General features: G+C 41.1%; 1 protein-coding gene across 1 annotated transcript in view; it reads left to right on the forward strand.

Moving 5' to 3' along the window:
* Nucleotides 1-18,492, forward strand: part of SEMA3A (semaphorin 3A) — a 388,300-nt gene that overhangs the window by 265,208 nt on the left and 104,600 nt on the right. Inside the window, exon 7 of the mRNA XM_073619547.1 lies at nt 3,844-3,986. Within this exon, the coding sequence (XP_073475648.1) occupies nt 3,844-3,986 (143 nt within the window). The remainder of the gene's footprint in view (nt 1-3,843; nt 3,987-18,492) is intronic.

Raw genomic sequence — 18,492 nt, forward strand, 5'->3', positions numbered from 1 at the left:
AGATTTGCAAGTTGAACATTTACCTTATGCCAAATGAGAAGTCCTAGCCGGGCAACCACTAATGGGATTCTCTTATTTCCTCCCTTTCCTTTGGACTTGATGCTTGGCAAATCTAGTATTACTTTACTACCATCCTAAATTAAGTTAGTGATTCAAATGTTCTGTCTAAAACTAATGTAACCAATGAAACTGTAAAAACTGTGGGCAAAATGTAATTTGTTTACATTGTAACTATTCCACTTTTCAGTTTTAAAATTAGATTATATTTTTTTACATTTTAAAGTTTGCTTTGTTTAGCTTAGCATATTTCTGATTTTTTTTTTTTTTTTCTGGAAATATGGAGGATTCCCAAATACTGTTTTCCAAAAAAACATGAATCATCTTGGTACTCAAAAATCTTTATCCAGGTGTTTTTTTTTCATATTTGTCTGTATGTGTTACTGTGTTAGGCTTGTGTTTTATTTCAACTGTGGACAGTATATGCCTTATAAACATCTAGTCTAGCAAAGCATGGTATGTGTTGAAAATCAGTTCTTTTGATGCATCCTATATTTTATTTTAATTATAAATATTTTAATTATCCCTACATTACTATGAACCTGATTATCCTTCATTTGATATGTTTTTATTTCAGCTTTCAACAGTTTGAAATAATAAATTAAAAAGTGCTCACACTAACATGGTTCTTTAAAATTAATATACAACATCCTGTACGCCGGAGAGCTGAAATGCTCCGTGTCATGATTTTTAGGAAAAGTAGCTTAATTTTCAACATGCAAAAAGAGAAAAAAAAAATACTGTTTAAGTTATTACAGCAGTAAAAGGCCTACCTATTTTGCATATGCTGGGTAGATCCTTTACACACATAGAACTCTGCTCATTGATTTAACGTATAACATATAAAACTCAGTATATATAGTATTTATAACTCTATATACCAATTTTGAATTATGAACATGCTAAAGACTGGAGAACACCTTTGCACATATGTCTTTAGGGTTGGTGCCTTGGTTGGCTCTCAGACATGTTCCCTCTACCTTAATGGACCATCCTTTCATGGGCCCCATCACGAGGTGTTTCCAAGAGGTTTGCAAGGAACTCATGGACTCTTCATTCCTCAGCCCTCTGACTTCCCTCCACCTCAATCCTGAATTTCCCTTGAGATGTCAAGGCAGTTCCTTTCTGGTATTTTGGCCCCAACAATGGATGTTGGCTAAACACTTCTATTGAGCCATCAATCACTGGCTTTCCTAGTGTTATGACAATCATTCCCTCCCTGGACCTATGTCCAACTACACCACTTTCTCAAGAACTTAGACCAAATGAACTTCTAGGTCCATCATCTTACTCCCTTCCAATCTCTGTGCTCTAGAAATACACGTCAACAACATTTGGTTTCTAGTATATACAGTATATGCTCCTATATAGTGCTCATTCACCAAAGGCAAGCAAGGCATGTTTGTCTTAAGAAAAAGTCCTGACTCTAGACTTATGCAAGGAGACCTTGGAATGCATTCATACTTCCACTATCCATAAAGGCTTGGTAAATGTGACAGTCCAGGAAAATGGCTACAAGATGCAATTTCATTGGTACAGAACTCCAATGCAGATCCACAAGTTCTCACCTTCCACATACAACCTTTGCTGTAAATGTGATTCAGAATTAGGCTCCCTAATACATATCTGGTGGTCCTTTCCAACCCCCAGCCCCTCTGGTTCAAAGTTCACCATATAATTTCTTTGGTCACTAACTACACGCTAGACTTCTTTCTAGCCCAGTTCCTTTTGCATTACCCTTCCCTCTCCAGGAGATCATACTTCAAATCACTGCCAATGCATACAGTGAATGCAGCCAAGCTTTTATTCCAGTGCTTTGGGGCTTCACTCAGGCCCAACTGTCCGGGAAGGCCTCTTGGGACTTCACAAAAGAGCAGAGATGGAAGAATGAATCTCTATATTACACCGCAATCCCTCAAAATTCACAAAGAACTGATCCTGCTGGCTTCACTTTCAAACAGTTACGGAATGCATCTGTCTTACAGGTAATTCCCCTTGAACCAGTACTTTTTCAAGAAAAGTTCACTGGGACAGATGTCCCTCATCCCTATGCTACTATTGAACACACCCGGGCAGCTGCAGGACATAGGGGAAGTTGGTGGTGAGCTCCTCCTTCCCCCTCCTCTACATTTTTTTTTTTCCTTTTTTTTCTTTTATTTTCCTTCTCCCCTCCTCCTACTTCTTCTTACCCCTTTCTTATTGATCTTCTTCTCCACAACCTCCATTTTTGACTTCACTACTCCTCTTGCCCTTCTTCCCTTATGGGGTTACCTGCTAGACTGTCAGTTCCTCCACACAAGGTCACCTTTTTGACTGACAGTTGTCACTGATTTACCAATCATGAGCAATTTTGCTCAAGATTAATGCTTTCCCTATAGCATCAGGTCTTCTGCTCATTGCACGCTGTTCATTATTTTGAGAAATTGTGTTCAGTACTGAGAAACCCGTTCATTGTACATAACCAGTATATCTTCCTTCTGATGTTTCTCATCAATGACATGCTTTAAAAAAATGTAGCTTTAAAAATACGTTTTTCTGTTGTAACCTTTGATACGGCCTTCAGGGCCTTTTTTTATTTGTCTTAGTCCAAGAAAATCTTTGTGCATTTAATAATATGCCACTCAGAAAACTAAAGACATTCAATTTAAATTTATAAACCACTCTGCTTACTGGACTGACAACTCATGGGCCCCCCAGGCAATAGGAGATCATGGAGTGAGGGGGTGAAAGAGAGAGAGAGGGGGTGAGAGAGATAGGGGGTGGGGGAGAAAAGGGGTGAGAGAGAGAGAAGGTTGAAAGAGAGAGAGAGAGGGGGTGAGAGAGAGAGGGTGAAAGAGAGGGGGGAGAGTGAGAGAAAGGGGTGAGACTACCACCATCAGCTTCCCTGGCTCCTTAGCCCTCAGCTGCTTCCTGCAGGTCCTGTCTAGGCACGCAGCTGGCTCTGCCATCCACACCACTGGCACAGACAACACAGCTGGAGGTTTGATGTGAGGGAATGGAAGGAGGGGAAATTACTGGGTTTGCAGGAACTCTTCCCAGCATGTGCCATGTGTGTGCCCAGACCGAGCACTGTACAGTGCCAGGTATCACAAGGATTGGGGATTACTCACTCACTAACATCACCTGCCCTTCCTCTCCAGGCTCTTGTCTTATCCTGGGCTACAGGTCAGTCTCCTCCCTATCTGTATAGATTATCACCAATAATGCTAATGCACACGCCTATGAAAGGTACCAGGAGCCTCTCATGGGGTGAGCCCCCTACTAGTCAGTTAACCCCAGTTCAGCAGAGTTGAGAGTTAGTGGTTTAGTAACCCTTTTTTAATGCAGGGTTATCCAAGAATTATGCAAGGAAATTTTAGCATGCCAAACCTACACCCTTGTCAGGTCAGGGGATGCAAACTAATTTATTACATTTCCATATAATTATAAATATTACAATGTCCAAAGAAAAGGACAAATACATATATTCCTAAATTCCATCCTTAACAGGTTGTGAGATAAACAAGAAAAAAAAGTTAGAGAGCCAGCATAAAAAGGAAGGGGTAAAGAGTGGAAATAAAGGTAAGGTCCAACATTTATAGTTATACTGACTAAAATATGTTTGAAATCTGACCTAAGGCCATTTAAGGTAAGGCTTCATATGTTGTCTTTTATCTTGTTTTCCTTTTCAATGTATCCCATACCATAGTAATCAGAAAAGCGGAGGTATACGGTTGCTCATGGTATATTTCCTGTCAGTGTATATTGATCAATGGAAAAATAAAAATGTGCCCTTATTCTTTCCAGATCCCAGGTTTGTTGGTGCATATTTAGTACCAGAAAATGACAACCCAGAAGATGATAAAGTCTACTTTTTCTTTCGTGAAAATGCAATAGACGGTGAACATACAGGAAAGGCCACACATGCACGAATAGGACAGCTTTGCAAGGTAAATAAAAAAATATAAACAAATCTGTGAATAATGACCAAGAAGTAGTCTGTCAAAAGTCATAAATGGCTCATTATTCCTCTTTGGTAATTTACATGATGTATACGTCAATGTAAAAAAAAAAAAAAAATCAATGAATAAAGAAATTTAAATGATAACATTTAAATTGGTGCATAGAAATCTCCAAGAATGTCATCCTTTTTGTACTATTAGAATTTAGGGATGGGAAAATGGGTCTGGGCTCAGCTCATGGGCCATTTGCCAAACCCAATGTAAAGTCTGAAAATTTAAAAAGTAATCCAAATCTCACTGAAGTCTATGGAGGTCAAATCTTTAAAATCAATTCTGACTATTTTCAAGGATAATAGGCAGGGGATTGAAAATGTAAAAACAGCAGTGCAGCACTAATGAAATATAAAATAAAATCGAAATAATAAAATGTCCATATAACACATATGAAGAATGATCCGTGAGATCTTCAGTGATGAACTGATAAATCATGCAAGTGACTTCGTGGGAAAAAAACCTCCACCAATGATAAAAGTGGCTGCTCACCTCACGGCGTGGACCCTTTAATTATAGAGGGTCAAACACACTTTCTCAAACGGGGTATATATCAGGTAGCAGATCCGAGATATGCCTTCTTATGGTCGGTAATTGCTCTCCATAGAAAATGACATTTAATATTAAAATGATACAATTAAAAACTTACAAAAATGACACTTAAACCAAGTGCCTGGTGTATGCAGCATGTGTAACAAAAAGCAATGATGGCCGCGGGTGACATTACGTGACTTCCGTCCATCCGTATGCGTTATGTCCCTATGGGCGGGACTTCGTCAGTCCGCTGAAGGTCCACCTTTTTATGTAACTTTGAAACTTGTAACTTTGAGGGCTACAGGGAAAATCACCAATCTTTTCAATTACCTGCTTGGAAGATACCTTTATGCATGTGGTGTTACAGAACCGTATGATTCTTACAGACAGCATCAGCAACACTATATTATAATATTAAATATTTTGCATGTATAACACATTTACTTATAAAATTGTTGCTTGGTTTAAACACAGCATTGGTATCACCCAAATCTAAATGATTACAACTTAAAAAAAATAGTGTGATACACTAGGGGCGTAGATAGAATGTACACAAGGGCTAATCACACAGAACCCAGTGTACGTGTGTTTTTTTGAGGAACTGGAGTGTATAGGAGGGATGGCGTTAGGACACAGCACAGGCAGATAGTTCACAGCAATGTGCACAGCATTTATAAGCAGTTAGCTTATAGCAGTTAGCAACCTGACCATGGATCAGTAGGAGGGCACAGGCGATAGGCCGACTGGGTAATGGGAGGCAAAGGCAGCTCATGGAGGCCCAACCTCAGTCTGGGGTCATCACTGGCATATTTAGCATCCAGGAGGATTGGCAAAAGAATTAACCACTGGGTTTCCCAGCCCAGGTAGATATATAGTCGGGGCATCAGATTACCAGGGCCCTGTCCCTATCCACATTAAGTGTGCGGCTGGGAACGAGCTGATGGATTCCATATACAGGCCACAGCAGGGGATTTGATAGATTGGCAGCTTGCACACAGAATGTGAGCTGCCATGTGTTGGCATCATGTTTCTCCACACTTATGTGGTGTGGGGCAGTGAGAAATGTGCAGGGAGCAGAGATGAAAAACAGGCACTGTGACAAATAGCTTTTTAGGTATTTTATGGTGCAATGCCTGATTTAATTCTTATCCAATAAAAGGCTTGAATTGACTGGTGGAAGTAGCAGCCACAATAGATCTTCAAGCTGAAAGAAAGTGTACTCCTAAAAACAATACGCCTCAAATTCATACTAATTGGGCAGTGGCAAAATAGCTTCATAGCATAGCTAATGAGCTCCTTTTATCATAGTGATAGTATATTTTGATTTGGCCAAGTTCTCCTCCTCAAGAGCACATAGAAACCTTTTCTTTGTGCTTGCTATTCACATTTTTCCTTCTTTCTGTATGTTAATCATACCAGGAGGAGGGTTGAGGTTACCAGAGTTCCTGGTGGAGAGGGTCTTGGAGCCCTACTGGCCCCTAGAATTCTTTGCTGTGGGCTAGTACCAGGTAGAGACCTTCTTGACCATGAGGACTGAAAGGTTACAGTGTTTAGACTGTACACCAGGGGAACAGGAAGACTATAGTCAGGTCCGAGCAGAAGTCAAGGCAGCCCTCCTACTCCATCTGACAGTACACACTATGCTTAAGCTGCTGTTTACCTGGCTTTGCAGCCAGGATTTTGACTGCTGATCTGGAAGTGCTCATAGCTAAATGCTTTTGGGTTCACACTCTGTGGAGGACATAGGGGAACAAATGTGCCTTGATGTCACGGGAGGCAACTCTATTACTACTCAGATCATTTTTGCTACAGTGCCAGTAGCATTCTGAAAAAAAACAGACCACTTCAAGGCCTGGATGAAGGGCATATTACCAAAATCCTAAAGTGGTTAAGAGATCAAAATTAGAGAGTATTCCAGGTTAGCAGGCTCTGGCTGTTTGAATTGCAGAGTCGCAATGATGTCACTCCTGTGCATGAGCATGGGAGTCATGACCGCAGAGCAGAGCTCTAGTTTGACAGCACATTCACTGTGTCCTCATTTTAGAGTGCAGTGTGCATGCGCTTGTAATGTCACTGGCTGCAAAACAAGTGAATATCTCCTAAGTGGTAAGTTTAAGAGATATTAATTTTACCTACAGGTAAGATTTATTATAAGCTTACCTGTAGGTAAAAGTAATAGAGAGGAGTTTACTACCACTTGAATCAAGAAGTCAAGATTGTATTATAAAATTTCACTGAAAAAAAGGCAGCAAAAATGGCAGTCCATGCACACTATATGAGGTGCTTTAGTAAGCTTCAGCTTCGCAGAGAGATAAGAAGCAGGTTTATAATCAATAAATTAAAATTAGAGAGTTTTATTTTACAGAATAAAAGCCAGAAATATTGTAAAGACCCCATGTACAGTCTAGTAAAGTATATAATATATATATAATATATAAAGTATATAATAAAATTACCACTAGAAAGGAAAGCACACGATTATTAGTGGGTTCATACACACAAAAGCAAGTCAGGCAGGTATATAAGGTGAATTTTTATTTAAGGCCTCATTCACATGGGCGTACAGTCTGTCTGTGCCCTGATCTGTGAATCAGACCAGCACTGATGTGCACTCTGGGATGTGCATGGAGGCCCATGCTGGTCTGTGTCGAAAAGGAAAAGTTTCCCCACAGTGGGGTTTTTTGGCAGCACAATAACAAATATAGTCAATGATGTATGAAAAAATATAACAATTTTATTGGATGATATACCATAAGAGTTAAAAACAATGAGCTCCAGTGGGAAATACTTTAAAAATTATTGTTATTAATTAGCTGAACATACATGAGCAGACATTTATTCATAACAATACTTCATATCATGAACATTAAACCTGACGCGTTTCAACCCCTATAATTGGGGTCTTCTTCAGAGGGTCAGTCTGCAGGAGAGAACACGTAAATAGAGTTGATATACACATATAAGTTCCATTGGTATAAATATAATTATAACATTAACTACATTCACCATGTAATACATCAATACAGTATAGTTACCAAATAATGTATGTTCAACGGAAGAAAAAGATTCCCACATGGAGATCCCTTTAAAAAGATATGTTGCTTTGCCCTCTTCCCCAAGGGGAGGATTCCAAACACCTTTACCGCCACCGCAACCCAGACCAGGATGGTGAAAAACAACGTGGCTTACGAGAGGTCACACTCCTGAGCACCGCCCGCCAGAGCAGACGACCGGCCGGAAAGCACCAAAACACCTGCGATGAAAGGTTTACAAGGCAAAATAAGTAAATGCCCATGATAAGGTAGTCAGGTTTGTTCTGTGGACAAAGAAAACCACTAGGGGACCAAGGTCTCCTATATCTATAGATATAATATATACGGCTCAAGCCGAAAAAATTACGGACCATATTTATCTGGTATGTTTTTAAAAGTTGATAACATATAAGGTTCATAGCTGCAAGAGTATTGGTAAATACTCAATCCGTGCTCAAATAGAAATAGTGGTAAAGGAATGAGAGAGGTGAAAAGTGAGATAAAACGTGCAATCTAAATGTGTGATAAATATAATAAACAACTAAAAATGTGCAAATTTGTGCCAGTGGGTGAAAGGAAAGGAGAAGGGAGTTGTTTTGGGGGTGATACTGTGAAAACAAAGTATTACCTCAAAAGGTGCTAGATAGCGCATGTAGATGCATCAAATTGTCCCATGTGACTAGATTGTTACTTGTTAGCCAACCCGGAATTGGTCACAAGTTGTATAGGACTCAGGGGGTTGGTATCCAATCCTGAGTCAACCAGTCTAAAAACAAAGTATATATAAAGTTATGGGGAATATGACCAAACATATCGTTGGTGGTCAAAAAATAATAATAATAATAATAATAGGGGTCAATAAGCCCTAATTGCAGGGGGGAAAGAAGATGCTACAACAAAACATGGCTAAAGGGGTGTACTTACTAAGTGGTGGCTGAAAGTAACAGCAGGAGTGGTAACAGGCAGCAGAGAGTGTTTGCAGTTCACCAGGTAAGAAGAGATTGAAGGCATGTTACAAATACCGGGTTTTTATATCTATAATTAAGGAGGTGTGTATACCTTGTCGCAGTTCATCCCAGGTGTGTGCAATCCGCCGATAATCCCATGGAGGGCGGCATGGCGGCCATCATGGCAGCCGAGTGTGATCTCCCCGGCGTTCCAGAAGAGCAGAGCTCCGAGATCTCGTCATTCTCGCCGAAATCTCGCGATGTCTGTGACGTCACGTCGCTCGCGCGGGGCCCCGCGCATGCACGGTGACGAAAGGCATCCGAGAATGTTCCGGAATGCCGCCGGCAAGGAGGGAGAGATCCCCAATGCGGCGCCCGGCGGCCACCCAAGCGTCCAATGGGGAACACGGGGGGGGGAGGGGCCGCCCACCACGGGCCAGCCCGTCCCCCCCCCTTGCCGGGAAGGCACGTCACAGGTCACTCCCGCTCCGGAAGTGATAGCGGAGAGAGCGCCAGAGCTCCCCCAGTTGGAGGAAAAGCAAATTCAGAAGGGGGACACAACTACAAATTGTGAACATGACATATTAACTACTCTTTACAGTTCAGAGTTCACGCCATTGTTACATATCTTATGTGTGTATAACTATGTAAAGAGCATCAGTAGAAAATAGGAAAAACTCAATCATATGCATTGATAACTTCACAAAAAAAACCAATAAATCAGAAAAATAAAATAAACGGAATATGATTGAGAATACAGTAGGATCAAAGCAGGGGGAAAGGGAAAGAGGAACAGGACATGGTCAGCGATACTGATTGTTTTTACTTCTTTAGATTGTATTCTATTCTAGCCAATCCAGAGGAGAGCATAACTATTGTGTTTTGCCAGAGACAAAGCCCTTTAAGAATGGAGCAAATGAAATAGCATCGTTCAATCCTGGGAACGAGGTGGAATTTAAATTAAATATCCACCTCTGTTCGTGCTGCAGCAAGATTTTGTTCCAGTCGCCGCCTCGCGCTGGTATATGGATTCGGTCGAGCGCGGCGAAAGATACTTTGGGCATTTTGTAATTATGGGTTTCCATCACATGTCGCCCGAGCGGTAAATACGGATTACCGATTTGCAAATGGTAAATGTGTTTAGATATGCGCCGATGAAACTCTTGTTTGGTCTTTCCGACGTAGTGTGCTCCACATTCACAGGACATGAGGTACACTACGCCACGTGTTTGACAGTTGGTGAAATGTGCAGGTTTGAAGATTGTCCCATTTGGGAGATTAAAAATCTTTTCACGTCTTATATACTGGCAGCAGGAACAGTGTCCGCAGGGGAAAGATCCCAGGACAGAGCAATGCCTACGTCTTTTTTGTGCGGTTTTAAACTCACTCTGAACTAGTTGGTCCCTTAACGAGGTTGCTCGTCTGTAGGTGATTGAGGGGGTATCTGTGATGAACCTACTAACTTTCGGGTCATCTCGAAGTATGGGCCAGTGCTTACGGATAATATTTCTGATCTCATTATGTTGTTTGGAAAAACGCAGAATCACCCTAGTGGGGTCCATACCAGAGTCGCCGCTGGCTCTTTCCCCAAACAGCAACGTATGTCTAGATTGTGCAGCTGCTCGATTATACGCTCTGCGTAGACACGAGCGGCTGTAACCCCGTGCTAGTAATCTAGTTTGTAATTTCTGTGCTTCCTGCTTAAAGAGAACCTCATCAGAACAGTTCCTGCGTAAACGCAGGTACTGTCCATATGGAATAGATCTCTTCAAGCCTGTAGGGTGAAAGCTATCCGCATGGAGGATGGTGTTTCCTGCGGTGCTTTTCCGAAACAGGGTGCTAGAAATGAGATCCTCAGAGGTACGTCTCAATTGCACATCCAGGAAGTTTATTTGATCACGATCATATGTCATAGTGAACTTTAAATTGCGTTCATTCTGATTGATGTAATCAAAGAACTTCAACAGAGATTCTTCGGGTCCCTCCCAAATAAGGAGGACATCATCGATGTATCATCGCCACATACATATGTGGCTCATGTATGTGGTGAGGCCCTCATCCCCTCTGAGCGCCCTCTCCCACTCCCCCAGGCACAGATTGGCGTAGGCCGGGGCACAACAGGTGCCCATAGCCACGCCCTGTACCTGGAGGTAGTGGGAGTCGTCAAAGATGAAAAAATTATGAGTCAAGATATATTCGAGGCCATTGATGATGAACTCATTCAAGGCTCCATCATATTTGTGGTTCCTCAGAAGGAGTGCCCGTACAGCTTTGATCCCCTTGTTATGGGGGATCGAGCTGTACAGGGCTTCAACATCAATGGCCACAAAAAATGAATTAAGTGGAAGAGATACTTTCTGAATCAATTGGAGTAGATGCATTGTGTCCTTGAGGAACGAGGGCATACTCGTAACGAATGGTTGTAAAAACGAGTCAATCACTTTACTCAAGTTTTCTGAGATTCCTCCATTCCCGGAAACAATTGGTCGTCCGGGAGGTTTAGTTTGGCTCTTATGGATTTTGGGCAAACTGTAAAACGTAGCCATACGTGGGTGCTTGGTTCGAATAAATTCATACTGGTCTCTGGTGATAACTTCCTTGTCCAGAGGGGACTGAATTAAGTCATAGAATTTAGTATAAGACCTTTGTATGAATTTACTCGAAATGGTTTTATACCATTCATCATTATCTAAGATATCTTGGCACATACGTACGTAGTCCTGATAGTCCATCAGGACTACGTTGCCTCCCTTATCAGAAGGTTTTATTGTAATTTCTACATTGTTACACAAGGAGTCAATGGCTGCCGATTCCTCAGCAGTTAGATTTTGTGATCGTATTTTCTTCTGTGGGAGTTTCGAGATGTCCCTAAGTGTTTGCTTAACAAAGATCTCTATGTTTGAATTCAAACTAAGAGGTGGAAATTTTCCAGAGGGTTTTTTGAGGTTCATTACAGAATTCTGAGTGGGTTCATTGGCACTTTCAAGTAGTCTTTCCAAGTCAATTTGATCTATAAGATCTAAAGTGTTATTTTCTTGGAACAAAAGCGTTAAATCGTGCAGGGCTTTGAATTCCTTCATAGTGAAGGTGGCCCACTCTGTCATGTCCAAATTGGTATCAGTTTTTGCATGAAGGCTCTTCAAGAGTAGCCGACGTGCGAATAATTGTAAATCGGTGACCACTTCGAATAAATCAAAGTTTTCTTGTGGACAAAAAGACAAACCACGCGATAATACATAAATTTCCACTGCAGATAGCGGATAAGATGACAAGTTGATCACGCTGAAGGATTAATTGGAATCCGCGTGACATAGGCATCCAGATTCCCTACTCCCCTGTTCATTTGGGATGGAGAGAATCCCTGTGCTTGGCATCCTACCGATAGATTTGGATGTGTTTTGATTACTGGAATGCTGGTCTGTGTAGCCTGTGCCATTGCCCTTTGCATGGGCATATGCATAGCTCCCAACTGTCCTTGATTTCAAGGGATTGTCCCTGATTTGGAAAAAAGTCCCTTTTTCCCTCCTCATTTGTCCCTCACTTTGGTCTGATCTGTATAGTATATAAAATGCACTATTTATCATTAAAAAAGTGTTCCTCAGTGCTAAAACTTTTATCCAATTTCTAAATTGCTGCATTTGTAAATGTCAAAAGCCAGTATAAAGGAATAGTAGTGGTAAAAAAAGCACTTGCGGGTTTAACTAATTTTCTTTTTTGGATAATTCTTCTTTAAAGGGGGCATGGCAAGGGTGTGTGTAATATGCCTACACACATAGGTGTCTCTCATTCCCATCCCAAAAAGTTGGGAGGTATGGCATACAGATTTTCCAATGTGAATAAGGCCTTACAAAATAAAAAAGGTCTTAATCTCTAAGCATACATTTTAACTGCAGAGTTATTTTAATAGAATTGGGTTATTCGGTAGCATTTTGCTATTCAAATAGTTACTTTTTGGTTTTAGGCCTAGTAATTGAGCAAGAATGTTCTGTCACATGTTTATATACAGGTTTAACCCTGATATTAACATGCCATCCTTCATTTACTGACATGTACAGGTGGTCCCCGGGTTACAAACAAGATGGGGTCTGTAGGTTTGTTCTTAAGTTGAATCTGTTTGTAAGTCGAAACAGGTACATTTTTAAGTATAGCTCCAGCCAAAAAAATATGTTTAGGCTTTTTGGATAGCATAGGGAAGGGTAAACACCACTGTAACATTTGTTTTGCTGTCTGTGCCCCATTCTGAAGATTTCACCTCACTTTCTGTTCCAATGACAATTGGATTTTGAACATTTTGGGTTGAGTAGGGAAACAAGCCTTGGTGAGGAAGCATCAGTGGAGGTACATTTTTCCCATAATAACTCTTACAGGAGTGAATTTCCCTTCCTAGGGGTAGATTTCCTCTCACTTCCTGTTGTCTCCCTCCGCTTGTAAGTAGGAATTGTAAGTTGGATGTTTGTAACTAGGGGACCGCCTATAAACAGTTTTTCTGTGCTGATACACTTGTTGTCCTGCTGTACTTCAAGATATACACCTGTACATAACAATATAGCTTTATAGGCTGTAAAGATGTCACCATGAATTACGGTTTGTAATACAATATGTAGCAGCTAAATATATGTAGTTTGTAACTGAAGAATGTCTAGTTGTCTTTTCTTTTGAAACAGATATATATTAAATTACAGTTTTCAAATAATTAGAAAATATATATATATCACATTACTAGATTTTTAAATATATGAGTTATTAATCAATATTCAGGTAAAAATTTTAATTTTTTTAATTAAATAAAGAATTAACATTAGCATACTATTTGGCAGCTATTTTCATATGTATATTTAATATACTGGTACAAAAAGAAACCCTTTACGTCATCTGTTACCAGTAGGGATGAGCCGAACACCCCCCTGTTCGGTTCGCACCAGAACTTGCGAACAGGCAAAAAATTTGTTCGAACATGCGTACACCGTTAAAGTCTATGGGACACGAACATGAATAATCAAAAGTGCTAATTTTAAAGGCTTATATGCAAGTTATTGTCATAAAAAGTGTTTGGGGACCTGGGTCCTGCCCCAGGGGACATGGATCAATGCAAAATAAGTTTTAAAAACGGCCGTTTTTTCAGGAGCAGTGATTTTAATCATGCTTAAAGTGAAACAATAAAAGTGTAATATTCCTTTAAATTTCATAGCTGGGGGTGTCTATAGTATGCCTGTAAAGGGGCGCATGTTTCCCGTGTTTAGAACAGTCTGACAGCAAAATGACATTTCAAAGGAAAAAAGTCATTTAAAACTACTCGCGGCTATTAATGAATTGACGGTCCGACAATACACATAAAAGTTCCTTTTATTAAAAATGGCATGGGAATTCCCCACAGGGGAACCCCGAACCAAAATTTAAAAAAAAAAGACGTGGGGGTCCCCCTAAATTCCATACCAGGCCCTTCAGGTCTGGTATGGATATTAAGGGGAACCCCGGCCAAAATTTAAAAAGAAAAATGGTGTGGGGTCCCCCTCAAAATCTATACCAGACCCTTCAGGTCTGGTATGGATTTTAAGTGGAACCCCACGCCAAAATTTTTTTAAAAAATGGTGTGGGGTCCCCCCAAAAATCCATACCAGACCCTTATCCGAGCACGCAACCTGGAAGGCCACTGGAAAAGAGGGGGGATGAGAGAGCACCCCCCTCCTGAACCGTACCAGGCCACATGCCCTCAACATTGAGAGGGTGCTTTGGGGTAGCTCCCCAAAACACCTTGTCCCCATGTTGATGGGGACAAGGGCCTCATCCCCACAACCCTTGCCCGATGGTTGTGGGGGTCTGCGGGCAGGGGGCTTATCGGAATCTGGAAGCCCCCTTTAACAAGGGGACCCCCAAATCCCAGCCCTCCCCCCTGTGTGAAATGGTAAAGGGGTACAAATGTACCCCTACCATTTCACAAAAAAGTGTCAAAAATGTTAAAAATGACAATTCCTTTATTTAAATGCTTCTTCTTTCTTCTATCTTCTATCTTCTATCTTCCTTTGGTTTCTTCCTCCATCTTCTTCTTCTTCTGGTTCTTCTGGTTCTTCTGGTTCTTCCTCCGGTGTTCTCGTCCTGCATCTTCATCCTCGGCGTCTTCTTCCCTTCTTCTCCTCGCGCCGCTCCGCATCCACCATGATGGCATGGAGGGAGGCTCCCGCTGTGTGATGCTTCTCCTCTTCTGACGGTTCTTAAATAACGGGGGGGGCGGAGCCACCCGGTGACCCCGCCCCCTCTGACGCGTGGGGACTTGACGGGACTTCCCTGTGGCATTCCCCGTGACGTCAGAAGGGAGCGGGGTTACTTAACGGGTGACCCCGCCCCTCTGACATCACGGGGAATGCCACAGGGAAGTCCCTCTCAAGTCCCCGTGCGTCAGAGGGGGGCGGGGTCACCGAGTGGCCCTGCCCCCCATTATTTAACCACTTAAGGACCAGCCTCATTTTGGATTTTAGGTGTTTACATGTTTAAAACAGGTTTTTTTGCTAGAAAATTACTTAGAACCCCCAAACATCATATATGTTTTTTTTTTCTATCACCCTATGTTGGTCATTGCAATACTTTTTTTTGCACCGTATTTGCGCAGCGGTCTTATTTTTTTGGAAAAAAATCACTTTTTTGAATAACAAAAATAAGACAACAGTAAAGTTAGCCCAATTTTTTTTATATTGTGAAATATAATGTTACGCCAAGTAAATTTTTTTTTTATTTTTATTATTTATTTTACATTATTTTTTTTTTTTTTACACTGTTTAAAAAAAAAAATGTGTCACTTTTATTCCTATTACAAGGAATGTAAACATCCCTTGTAATAGAAAAAAGCATGACAGGACCTCTTTAATATGAGATCTGGGGTCAAAAAGCCCTCAGATCTCATATTTACACTAAAATGCAATTTAAAAAAAGTCATTTAAAAAACATGTCACGCTTCAAAATTGCGCCCGCTCGTGGAATGGTGTCAAACTTTTACCCTCAAAAATCTCCATAGGCGACGTTTAAAAAATTCTACAGGTTGCATGTTTTGCGTTACAGAGGAGGTCTAGGGCTATAATTATTGCTCTCGCTCTACCGGTCACGGCAATACCTCACATGTTTGGTTTGACCACCACTTTCGTAAGTGGACACCACTTGCGTATGCATTCGCTTCTGCACGCGAGCTCGTCGGGACGGGGGGTTTTTACATTTTTTTTAATTTCTATTATTTATTTTACATGATTTTTTTTTTTTTTTTACACTGTTTAAAAAAAAATGTGTCACTTATATTCCTATTACAAGGAATGTAAACATCCCTTGTAATAGAAAAAAGCATGACAGGACCTCTTTAATATGAGATCTGGGGTCAAAAAGCCCTCAGATCTCATATTTACACTAAAATGCAATTAAAAAAAAAGTCATTTAAAAAAATGACATTTAAAAAATATGCCTTTAAGAGGCATGGGTGGAAGTGACGTTTTGACGTCGCTTCCGCCCAGCAGTGTCATGGAGACGAGTGGGCACCATCTTAGCCTCACTCATCTCCAGGCACAGGACGGAGATGGATGCAATCGCCTCCGCCGCTACCAGCGGCTCCGGTGAGCGGCAGGGGGGAAACCGCGAACTCGAACTCGAAGCTCATCCCTAGTTAGCAGTCACAGCCAAGACTCAATCCATAATTCTAGCCATAGCTGACAATGTGACTGTTGTGGAGCCTAAAAAGCTGCTTGGCTATGCAGTAATTTAGAAAGATGAAAATAGCATTCAGGAAATACAGATAAATACCTGTTTAGTTTAGGAACCTTGTGATTGCTATGTGTGCAATTAGTGCTTTGTATAATTGGAGGAATAACCTTTGGGATGAAAACTAGAAAGGCAGGTGCCCTTTAATACTTTTATTTGGGGTCCCATCATGCATAGTTAAGGCACTGTTGTAATAGGTAGATGAAGTTGAATAACCAAAATGGGAAACTCCCCTGTAATGCTAATACCCTTCCACCAAATTTTAACTTCTCTTGTTGCATTATATGGTAAAACAAATTAAATATCCAACGAGGACAAGTACTGAATGAGAAAAACTGCTGGTGTCAGCCTAAACTTGGTATATCAAGCTGCCCTTTGAAATCATCTAAACATACAAACCTAATGTATTGTGTCTAAGATTATATTATGGTCGTGTTATCAGGCATGTCTGCTTTTTAGAGTCGAAATATATCACTTTAATTCTACTTTTATTTCTGCTTTTATCAATTACATAGAAAGACAGAGCAGGTTACTTTGATAAACTTGAGCTCATAAATATCATTCTTGCTCACCTTTTGTTCTTTGCTTAGGGCTTTCTCTGCTATAAATATTTCTAGTCTTGAGTCCCGGAGCTTTTAACCTCTGTTATCTTTGAAATATTTTAACACTAGCCAAAGTCATCCTAGAACAAACTTCTCTTAAGTAAGAATTCCCAAAACTCAGGGATATGATTACATATCTTTAATACATACAGTATCTCACAAAAGTGAGTACACCCCTCACATTTGTGTAAATATTTTCTTCTATCTTTTCATGTGACAACACTGAAGAAATGATACTTTGCTACAATGTAAAGTAGTGAGTGTACAACTTGTATAACAGTGTAAATTTGCAGTCCCCTCAAAATAACTCAAAACACAGCCATTAATGTCTAAACCACTGGCAACAAAAGTGAGTACACCCCTAAGTGAAAATGTCCAAATTGGGCCCAATTAGCCATTTTCCCTCCCCGGTGTCATGTGACTCATTAGTGTTACAAGGTTTCAGGTGTGAATGGGGAGCAGGTGTGTTAAATTTGGTGTTATTGCTCTCACTCTGTCATACTGGTCACTGAAAGTTCAACATGGCACCTCATGGCAAAGAACTCTCTGAGGATCTGAAAAAAAGAATTGTTGCTCTACATAAAGCTGGCCTAGGCTATAATAAGATTGCCAAGACCCTGAAACTGAGCTGCAGCATGATGGCCAAGACCATACAACAGTTTAGCAGGACAGGTTCCACTCAGAACAGGCCTCGTCATTGTCGATCAAAGCAGTTGAGTGCACCTGCTCAGTGTCATATCCAGAGGTTGTCTTTGGGAAATAGACTATTTCCCAAAGATAACCTCTGGATATGACACTGAACAGGTGCACTCAACTTCTTTGGTCGACCATGGCGAGGCCTGTTCTGAGTAGAACCTGTCCTCTTAAACCGCTGTATGGTCTTGGCCATACATTGCTGCAGAGGTTGAAGGGGTGGGGGGTCAGCCTGTTAGTTCTCAGACCATATGCCGCACACTGCATCAAATAGGTCTTCATGGCTGTCATCCCAGAAGGAAGCCTCTTCTAAAGATGATGCAAGCCTGCAAACAGTTTACTGAAGACAAGCAGACTAAGGACATGGATTACTGGAACCATGTCTTGTGTTCTGATGAGACCAAGACAAACTTATTGGGTTCAGATGGTGTCAAGCGTGTGTGGCGGCAACCAGGTGAGGAGTACAAAGACAAGTGTGTCTTGCCTACAGTCAAGCATGAACCCCTCCCTTTGGAGATTGCGCTGTAGGGCAGTATTCCAACATGATAACAACCCCAAAAACACCTCCAAGATGACCACTGCCTTGCTAAAGAAGCTAAGGGTAAAGGTGATGGACTGGCCAAGCATGTCTCCAGACCTAAACCCTATTGAGCATCTGTGGGGCATCCTCAAATGGAAGGTGGAGGAGTGCAAGGTCTCTAACATCCACCAGCTCCATGATGTCGTCATGGAGGAGTGGAAGAGGACTCCAGTGGTAACCTGTGAAGTTCTGGTGAACTCCATGCCCAAGAGGGTTAAGGCAGTGCTGGAAAATAATGGTGGCCACACAAAATATTGACAAAATATTGATTGGCTTTGGGCCCAATTTGGACATTTTCACTTGGGGGTGTACTCACTTTTG

This window comes from Aquarana catesbeiana, linkage group LG03, assembly GCF_042186555.1.
Source record: "Aquarana catesbeiana isolate 2022-GZ linkage group LG03, ASM4218655v1, whole genome shotgun sequence".
Classification (NCBI taxonomy): Eukaryota; Metazoa; Chordata; class Amphibia; order Anura; family Ranidae; genus Aquarana; species Aquarana catesbeiana.